The sequence below is a fragment of the Mytilus galloprovincialis genome, chromosome 1, assembly GCF_965363235.1.
Source record: "Mytilus galloprovincialis chromosome 1, xbMytGall1.hap1.1, whole genome shotgun sequence".
Lineage (NCBI taxonomy): Eukaryota > Metazoa > Mollusca > Bivalvia > Mytilida > Mytilidae > Mytilus > Mytilus galloprovincialis.
In genome coordinates this window covers 17806360-17817314 of record NC_134838.1, presented here as the reverse complement: position 1 = coordinate 17817314, position 10955 = coordinate 17806360, and the positions used below count along the sequence as shown (strand labels likewise).

Here is a 10955-nt window from a genome sequence, read left to right as displayed (position 1 = left end):
TTGTACTGTTACATATGTCCCAGGTTGGAGAAGAGTTGAACACCAGTTAACATATTTCACCCGTCACATTTAGCCTAGTATATGCATGTCCCAAGGCAGGAGTCTGCAATTCAGTGGTTGTTGAAAAAATGTTTGTTGCTGTATATATATTACATATTTGTTTTTGATTCATTATTTTGTACTTTGATAAGGCCGTTATTTTTCTATGGCTGACTTTGCTGTATTGACGTTGACACGATGACCTATAGCTGTTAATGGCTGTGTCATTTGGTTTCTTATGAAGAGTTATCTCATTGACAACATACAACATCTTCTCTTAAAACTTTTAGTGTATCTGTACCAGGGGCGGATGCAGGAATTTTCGAAAGGGGGGGTGCTAACCCAGGGCAAAGGGGGGGTGCAAAGGGGTGCAAAACATATGTCCCGATACAAATGCATTGATCGGCAAAAATAAAGGGGGGGTGCGCACCCCCGGAACCCCCCCCCCCCTGGATCCGCCACTGTGTACAATCATCAAAGAGAAGGAATGAATTATGTCAAATTCACTAGCGCGTAGTACATGGAGCCTTCTTCTTCTTTAAGATTTGTCTGTTTATTTTCTTTACATTCCAACTAATTTTTCTTTAGAAATAGAATCGGTATATCTCATTTTTGCGACATGAATGTCAGTCCTAGGCTGAGCAAAATAGAAATATGATATACAACATCAAAAGAAAAGCACTGAATTACAGGTTTCTGACTTGGTACATTCTGAATGCGGCGGCAACATACGGAATCTACATTTTTTTGTTACTCAATATTTATTTGTATATACATACAGTATTTAAGATTCAGATAATCAGATTTACTGTATACCCAATATAAAGGTATAATTGTCAAATGAGAATACTCTACTTATAGATCCAATCAAGCTTCACTGCTCGACCGATGCGAAGAGGAGGTTTGACCCGGATACCAGGCTAACATACAGAGACCAAATATCACGGAAGCAAGCAATTCAAGCCCTTTTCTTTCATATTTGTTATATGGTTATCATCAAGCACTCCTCGGGACCTTATTTGGAAATATCTTACGCTATCTAATAAATTTTTAAATCTTCAGCATCGTGCATCTATCTATAAAAATAATTCACGTTTCTGAACAATGTTTGAATATAATACACAGTCGTGTTTGTAGCATTCGATCGAGGAAATAAACACCGCTTTGGTGTGGAAATAGTTTTATATTTCAACGTCTAAATTTTGTAAACCATTGATAAATTTTATGAATTTGTGCTTTTCGTGGTAACGTGATATGATATTATATGACACGGTGTCTCAAAAGTACATAGTTAATACACGGGGGGGTAAGTTCCTATTATTTGGTATACGGGGATGTGCCAAAAATATGGGTCATAATTTTGCGAGATTTTATATAAAAATGACCCTCCTTTTTAATGACATCCTATATTAAAATGCATTTACGTTTGATAACTGTATATTGATTTGGGGTATGATCTACATATCATATATAAATATGCTATTGAGAATCCATGCGTATATATAACGATAAAATATATGTGCACCAAACGATGTCAATTCATACATAAAAACTTAAGGGTAGCTGGTATATTTATGAATTATGAGTGATGATGAGTTAGTGCTTATATAAGCATGGGTCATATTTTAAATATTGTATATAAGTATAGGTCATTCTTTCTTAAATATTTATATAACTATAGGTACTGAATTTCAGTGAATGTTATATTAAAATGGGTACGTTTTTTAAGGCAAAAATGGCACACCCCTACCAAAAAAATATTGAAGTTACCCCCCCGTGAGTTAATACATTCAAGTTCGACCCCGGATACAAGATATATTCGGAAAAATATTCGTTTACCATCCCGGATACAATATTTCTAAAATTAGTATAGGATAAGATGACAAAAGACACATATACAAAAATAGTGATGCATAACTAATTATGTATTTTGTATAACAATGTTATAGGTTATGGTTATGCAACCTAAAATTTATTTTTTGTACATTAATAAGGCCGTTAGTTTTCTTGTTTGAATTGTTTTACATTGTTTTTTTTTTCGGGGCCTTTTATAGCCGACTATGCGGTATGGGCTTTGTTCATTGTTGAAGGCCGTACGGTGATCTATATATATGTGTCATTTTTGTCTCTTGTGGAGAGTTTTCTCATTGGCAATCATACCTCAAAAAGTGACATATTCTTTTTTATATTCAAGATATACTGAATTTAAAATAAAAAACAAACAATAAACGACTTTAAATGCCAAAAAAAAAAAAAAAAAAAATAATAACCGATGTAAAAATTTACAATCTGGTGAAAAAATTGCAGATAACAGGGAAGAACTATAGATTTATTTTGGGAAAATCCACCACTGTAATAAAAAATAACGAACGTTGTTTTTAACTATATTTTTTGAGATAAGAAACCTTGATGAGGTCAAGCATTGATTTGGGGTCAAGGAACATCGATAAGGGAGCTACCATTTGATTTTTATGGGGGGGGCTAGGATGAAAAATTTTGTCCTGCATTTTTTCTCTGTCCTGCCTTTTTATTTTTCACTCTGTTCGGTCCTGCCTTTTTTTTTTTTAGTTTATCCTGACTTTTTTTTACCTAAATTGTCGTCCTGACTTTTTTTTTTTTTGCAAGTGTCTCATCCTGCCTTTTTTTTTACTCAAAACTCCTGTCCTGCCTATTTTTTTCAAATTTCATCCTAGCCCCCCATAAAAATCAAATGGTAGCTCCCTAACAAGTCACAAGTTTTGAAAATTTTTCATACAACTTTGGCATGTCTAAGTTATACGTACACTTTTCATGATTTTACAAAACTTGTGACATGTAATCGATGTTCCACCATTGTAATATAAAATAATGAACGTTTCTCTTCAGATTAACTCCAACTTAAAAAATTGAAAGACAAGAATTTTTTTCTAACAGTTATATTTGTTAAAATATTATTGAATAATAACCTTAAAAAAAGTTTAAACATTTGTAAAAACTAAGTCCAGATAATGTTTATTAACTTTCGATCTGATCAGAAATAAAACCAAGGTCGACTTTATTTTTTCGGTATAAATTTAGTTAATCCTGGGTATAAATCATTTTTTTTTTCTAATATAGGATTTCGCTATATTTTTTTATAAATGAACTTTATCATATACTTATATAACGGGGCTTTCTTGTGTGTGTATTTTAGAACTATGTCATTATTTCGGATCTACGTGTCCGGGATCGTAATCCATGTTGCCCGTTAACATAGGGAACTAGCTATAGTATATATGCCACCATAAAGTCACTGTTAGAATTGAACTAAGTCTCCTTAATGTTCACATGTTTAATCTTATAAAAGTACATGTATATATAATATATATTTGAAGGTTCACAATTATATCTTCCAATACAAAACGTTACTAAATTCCAGCTCTATAAAACAACATGTTACTTCAAGCTACTACTCCAATATAACTGACCAATACATAAAGTTTCTCACAAGATCGAGCTATAAACATGTTCTTAATTTGTGTAAGGCATTGATTAATGGTCTTACATTATTTGGATAAACTATTGCAGTTCAACTGTGCAACTAATGTATCGTATAAAGTGTCACATTAAACAAGATGAAAGATCATTAAACTGATTAAGAACTGACCATCAAATCTTAGATGTAATTGATTACGCCACATCACTCCCCGCTAAACAAAATTCGTTTTCACTCGAATTAAAAAAAATCATACCAAAAATATTACACAAAGTAAAAAGATAAGGGGAGGAAATGTGAACATTAAAAAATAAAATTTTTCTTTTACTAAAACTACTTAAAAAAATCTAAACTAATAATAATAAAAAAATAATGATAATTGCTATACCATGTAATTTATCAATTTACGTCGTGAATAGTTGTGGAAAACTTGCAAAAAGATTAATACTCTTAAAATCTAAATTAGCAATTATCCTTTCAACTTCAAACTCTTGATATTTATAACTACAAAAGAGGCACTAAACAAAAATCATAAAAATATATAACACAAGTTTGACAATTATTAATCTATTCAAATACATTATGGTAAGGTCTTTCCGGAATTTTGACCGTTAATCCAAGCGTAAACGAAATGATAAAATAATTAAAAGCATCAATTAAAATCAACTAATCATTATCTCTGGGCAATCCAATTCAGAAAATCAGCATCTCATTAGCTGCAATTTTCACTTCTATGTGACCGTATCACCATAGAACTACCAACACTGTAAATCATCTTCACATGGACACTCCCATGAACCTCCAACTAGTATAAGCAACCCTTCTCGGTTAACTTAACTACACCCAATACGCCCACTCTCGTAATAACAAGAGATTAAAAATTAGCTTAATCAAACATGTGTAAACAAAATAAAATTAAAAAAATATATATATAATAAAATACTAAACCTAGGCATACTACATTCTGAATGGATAAAACATTTATGAAAACTTAAAGTTATTTACAAACATGAAAATATTGTCCACATGACTTCTTCGGTTGGAACGTGCGGAGCCACTTCTTCTTATCTTGTAACATGAGTGCCAGTTTCCTTCATTTCTGACGGTCCCTGTAGATAGGTTGTCTGTTATGGATCGACAGTTTCGCCAGTCCATACTGGTATTTACATATATACATTGTCACAAACACAAAAGTTTCGATGAACACGTTTACTGCTAGTCTTTTGTAACATCTCAGAGTCATCTCAGGTTTCTATTCATCAAAAATTCTCACAGGCGTTCTTCTAATGTTCTTCAAAGTTCGAGGATAATGCGTTTCCATAAAAATTAAATTGACTGACACAAAAGTTTCACAAATATTTACAGCAAGTCACTTAATTACATTATGGCATAAACAAAGTCATCCTATTTCTATCTCTCGTCTAATTTGATCATAACAGCACTGCTAGTTTCAATTGAATAAATCCAAAAAATGTTTATGCTTTCCAAAGACGCCATGCCTTTGCTAATTCGTCCAGATTTCGCAGACATCATAACTCCGGTAACTGATATAGTTAACCACGGGTACCTCCACCAGATATAACGGGGCTTTCTTGTGTGTGTATTTTAGAACTATGTCATTATTTCGGATCTACGTGTCCGGGATCGTAATCCATGTTGCCCGTTAACATAGGGAACTAGCTATAGTATATATGCCACCATAAAGTCACTGTTAGAATTGAACTAAGTCTCCTTAATGTTCACATGTTTAATCTTATAAAAGTACATGTATATATAATATATATTTGAAGGTTCACAATTATAACTTCCAATACAAAACGTTACTAAATTCCAGCTCTATAAAACAACATGTTACTTCAAGCTACTACTCCAATATAACTGACCAATACATAAAGTTTCTCACAAGATCGAGCTATAAACATGTTCTTAATTTGTGTAAGGCATTGATTAATGGTCTTACATTATTTGGATAAACTATTGCAGTTCAACTGTGCAACTAATGTATCGTATAAAGTGTCACATTAAACAAGATGAAAGATCATTAAACTGATTAAGAACTGACCATCAAATCTTAGATGTAATTGATTACGCCACACTTAAAAGAAAAATGAAATAAAAAGATGGGGTCACCGTTCATTTAAGCTCACAATCTGCCTCTGGAAGAAGCATACATTTTTGTTAATGTCCTTTTTTTCTGTTGAAATAATAAGAGAAATAGATGTAATATCGAAATAAAAAAATAACCTAATTACAGAAATCGCTTAAATTTTACAATTATTTAGTTTATGCAGATTATTTGAAAACAATAATAAAAAATATAGGTCACTGATGAGTTAAAATAGATATTTCAAATTTAATGCCAAACAAACGGCATTTTTGCACCAAAGGGAGATAATTTGGAGCTTTTTCAATGATATAAACATTTTAAAAGTCATCTGGGGCCAAACCGAATCATTTTTTGGGGTTGATTTGTGTACCATATCACAAAGTACTAACTAATAGTGTAGTAAATAAAACTTGTAATGAAAAAATAAAGGTTTACTTTTTTGCTGAAATTTTTGTACCCAGGAGCCACCTCGTTTTTTTGCGTTTTTCACTACCAACTGCAGGTAAAAAATTGGTTAAAACTTCACTGAAGATAAATTCGCTGCCCTGCAATCAATGTATTATGGCGAACGTAGAAATGTATAATGACATGTGCAAACTGCTGTTACCACTTATAAGATCGTGTGGTTTTTAATCAAAATTCGTTGTAAGAAGGACATCTATCTTTGATTTTAAGGTTAACAAAAATAATAAAAACAGGAATTAGAAAATAAAAAAGACGACTCTCTCGTATTAAAAAATAAGTAACTAACATGATATTGAAAGAAAAAAAAATGAGTTGTCTCTCTTTATAAATATATAAATTTTGGGTGCAGATTAGGAATAACAAATGTGCTGAGCTAGTAGGTGCAAACATTCAATTATACACAAACACATCTAAGTAACGAAATTTTATTGTTTAAAAAAAAAAAAGTACGATCTCCAGAGAACGATTCTGTAATTTTGCAAAATTCTTTAAGTTTGTCATGTTTGTCGTCAAGTGTATCACTAATATTAAACTTCCGGGTATATCTTCGATAATTTTATATTATACATCATCTAACATATCACCAAGCAAAAATATACATAAGATTGATATTGTCCTTATTTCTTCAAGAATGTGTTCAATCAAAATTATTGTATATTATAGTATCATGAGTATTATGATCTATTATACATATAATGCCATTCAAGTATTCGAGACAAGTATTTTATTACGACGGAAGGACGGACGAAGACTACTACAATAACCTCCACGCAGTAAAACGAAAAATTTACACACCACAACATTCCATAACTATAAAAGGCTATAAACCACCTTTTTTTAAATACAGATGAGGGGCATATAGATGTTTGCGGTTCTCATGACCTTGCCAAATACATTTGAAGCTGACTTGCCACTTTGAATTACTACTTAAAAAACTAAGTAAATATCAATACTGTGGGGGTTTTTCTTTGTCGTCATTCTGAGAGCATCGAGTTTATAGACTATTTTTTCCTATCAAAAACAATATCAATAAATTCAATCACGAGATTTTTCACACCTAGATTTATATTTCACCAAGATGATCAAATGCAAAAAAGTGATTAAGAATAATGCATTGATCGATTTAAATCGAAAACGTTTCTTTTTGGCATATTGGATAGGCTGAGATGTTGGAAAAGATGGATGATTAAAAAATCACACTTATAGGTATAGTATAATACGTCTATAACGGCGTCACTGGTTACTTTTTTTTTCAGACTGAGGTAAATTGTACAGATCATTACCAGGATACAGATAACATTCTGGTAAAATCACCTATAAAGGCTGTGTTTAAATAAAATAAAGAAGATTTTTTTTTCTTTCAGATGACAAAAGTGGTTGTTTATGGAAAGAACTTTTGGTATGATATACTTTGTTAGATCGGTCTATAACACAAGATCACAGCACGATGGAAGACAGAAACACAGCGAATGACGAAGAAAGAGGCTCAGACTTTGAGGGTGTTATAAGAACTGAAACAATGCCTAAACAAGAAAAAGGAAAGTCTGACGGAGAAATATCCCTAAGAATGGCACAAGTCCAAGTGTCTACTTTACGCGAAATGCCAAAACAAACAGAACCCAACGAATATGTCGAAAACAGTAGCGAAGGTGTGTTGTCATTTCAATTATATATTAGTAAATATCTGAACCTCCTCTCATACCGAGGTAAAGACTTCTTAGCAGTGTGCTTTATCCTTATTCCAACGTTCGGAGATCCTCTACTGGCCAATAAACAAATACCAAGCCTTGTCAGAATCATTGTTACAAAAATCTATTTCATCAAAACGATTTCAGAGACTTCAGATAGATGGCAACTTATATACTTCTATTCTACACGTCTTCAAACATGATTTGGGATAGGAATCCCAACTAATAAACCCTGCCCAATCATGTTTTTGATTATTTGTAGTGGGATTGTTATTCGTATCTTCACTTCATTCTGCCTTGATTGCTTCCCTTGTTAATTGGTTTGGGAAATTTTTAACTTGTTGAATGATTTCCTGTTAGTTTGATACACCCCAAGGGTGACTGGGGTATAGAAATATGGTCACTTGGTCTTCTCCCGACCGGCAGTAAAACGCTTGCCGAAGTGGGGCGTCCGTTTGGCTGTGCGGGATGTATTAAGTTCGCAGTCACGTCCGGTCAGAAGGGGGACGTTAAATCCGATGCCTCGTGTAAAGAGAGTGCCACGCTCTTTGCACGTTAAGAACCCTTGCAACAACTCTTTGAGGGGTCCGTAGGTGGCCTGTTGCAAGGCAAAATTTCTGTCCCTATCCAATATACGCTCATTTTCCAGTGGCAGTCCAAATTTCCCCGACCGTCATCCCAGATGGCCTCTATTGTATCAACCTACCTATTGTATTTATTGTGAACTTGTTCTCGTCCTGAATATGCATGAAATATTTGCCACTGGACTTTAAGCAACCAACAATCAATCAATCAATGTTAGTTTGATAAGATATCCCCAATATATACATTTGTACATGAAATACATTTTTTGATCCTGTTTTGATATATTTTTTTAAATCAATGGTAAAAAAGAATATAGGTCGACACGTATGTTTATGTCCTGAAATTTACTGAGTATTCGAACCGAAATCCGACTAATTTCGTCATGAATTTAACATATTGAGAATGTTTTATTATATATATTTGTATTTACGCGGGGGTATTAACCAGAATCATGTTAAGGTGTGAGCTAATAAACAATTGTAGTTTTTTTTAAAGATTTTTTTTTTTTTTAATCTAAGCTTATTTCTCCGTTGGTTGACATTATTTATTAACAATAATTAGGTTTTATACATCAGTGCTATACATGTGCATAATTAGGTTTTATACTTCAGTGCTATACATGTGCATAATTAGGTTTTATACATCAGTGTTATACATGTGCATAATTAGGTTTTATACTTCAGTGCTATACATGTGCATAATAAGGTTTTATACTTCAGTGCTATACATGTACATAATTAGGTTTTATACTTCAGTGCTATACATATGCATAATTAGGTTTTATACTTCAGTGCTATACATGTGCATAATTAGGTTTTATACTTCAGTGCTATACATGTGCATAATTAGGTTTTATACTCCAGTGTTATATAATTAGGTTTTATACTCCAGTGTTATATAATTTGGTTTTATACTCCAGTGTTATATAATTTGGTTTTATACTCTAGTGTTATATAATTTGGTCTTATACTCCAGTGATAAACATGACTTAATGTTTCTCCAGTACTATACATAATTTGGTTGTTTATTCAAGTGTTTGACACATTTGATCATATTTGGTCTTATACCGTGGCTTCAAAATAATAGTGTTATACATTGTTTTGTTGTGTACTCCAGTTTTATATGTGGTTATTTAATCAAGTGTTATTCATAATTTGGTTGTAGGCTTAAGATTTATTCATAGCTTTGTTTTTATATTCCAGGTTTTATACATTACTTGGTTTTATTTTCCAGATATTGGACCTCACCCAAGGCATCCCCCTCCTTCCAATGGAGTGCAACATTTTCCACCACCATTTGACTATGGCCATCACCCTCCACCGTTTAGATCACTACATCATCCACCACCATTTGGACCACGAGGCCATCGCCATCGACCCTATGGTTCGATACATCATCATCCACCACCTCGACATCCGCGACATCGACATCCGCCACCTCCACATCCCGGACATCGTCATCCGCCACCTCCACATCCGGGACATCGTCATCCGCCACCTCCACATTCGGGACATCGTCATCCGCGACATTGTCATCCTCCACCTCCACATCATCTACATCCCCATCTGCAACATTGTCATCCGCAAGGTGGACCAGATCTTGGCCCTCATTATTCCGGAGTGCCAGATTGTTAATGACTCTTTCAGAAGGGCCATCGCCATCATCATTTTGGACCGCCATGACATTCTTCGTCGTTTAGACCACGGCACCACGTTCATTAACATGTGAAGGAACTATCTGTTTGTACATGTACAATAATTACTAAATTAGTAATTCATAAATAATGATACTAATAACTTCTTATTTTACGTTTGGCATATATGTAATAAAAAAGGTAATATATTAAAAAAATGTGTGCATGCAATGAGCGTGAACAAAAGCTTGGACTATTAAACGAAAGGCAAAACATATTTTAAAGCTTTTTGTCTATCTAATTAATCGTAACTTATAAGTTAAACAAGAGTGGCAGTGTACACGATGAAATGTCTCGCCTACTTTACTGGTCATTGATTTTATGTTGATAGTCGTTCATATAAAGCTTTGCTACAAGTATTACATAAACTTAACATGATCCAAGAAAATGAGGTCCAGGTCAGATAAACCAAACCAGAAATTCATATACACATTGCAATCATTTCATACACAACATATAGTTGGCATATTGCTTATAGTTTATAAGAACAAACTTAACCAGGAACATTTAACATAGAAAAATGATTTATGAAGATGAGGTCAAGGTCTGAACAATGCCAAACGTACACCTTACAGTCAATCTGGGCAAGATATATAGTTGACCTTTTGAGTAAAGTACCTAAGAATCAAACTCAACCATGAAAATTTAACATTGACTATTTAACCATGAAAACGAGGTGAAGGTCGAATGATACCTGCCAGACAGACATGTTCGTCATGAAATGTTTCCATACACCAAATATAGTTGACCTATTGCATGAGTATTGGAAAAAAGACCAAAATACAGAAACTTAACTTTAACCACTGAACCATGACATAGAAGTCAAAGTCGATGACACCTTGTAAGTTGAACAGGCACATCTTACAATCATTCGATACACCAATTATTGTTGATCTATTGCTAAAGTTTTATGAAAAAACAAAC

The 10955-nt window shown here is 33.1% G+C and overlaps 1 protein-coding gene across 2 annotated transcripts; it reads left to right on the top strand.

Moving 5' to 3' along the window:
• Window positions 1–6363: 6363 nt before the first annotated feature.
• Window positions 6364–10248, top strand: LOC143067904 (uncharacterized). 2 transcript variants are annotated; one of them, XM_076241527.1, is made up of 3 exons: window positions 6364–6441; window positions 7430–7714; window positions 9572–10248. In XM_076241527.1, exons 2-3 carry the CDS (start codon window positions 7513–7515, stop codon window positions 9970–9972), a joined length of 603 nt encoding a protein of 200 aa, XP_076097642.1. In that variant the 5' UTR covers window positions 6364–6441; window positions 7430–7512; the 3' UTR covers window positions 9973–10248. The 2 variants fall into 2 exon arrangements, with proteins under 2 accessions (XP_076097642.1, XP_076097650.1); XM_076241535.1 differs by having other exon boundaries at window positions 6420–6445.
• The last annotated feature ends 707 nt before the right edge of the window (window positions 10249–10955 follow it).

Excerpts from the sequence above, each read along its gene's own strand:
- LOC143067904 (XM_076241527.1), top strand. The coding sequence starts at position 7,513 with ATGGAAGACAGAAACACAGCGAATGACGAAGAAAGAGGCTCAGACTTT. Across the intron at positions 7,715-9,571 it reads TGTCGAAAACAGTAGCGAAG|ATATTGGACCTCACCCAAGG; the intron begins GTGTGTTGTCAT and ends TTTATTTTCCAG.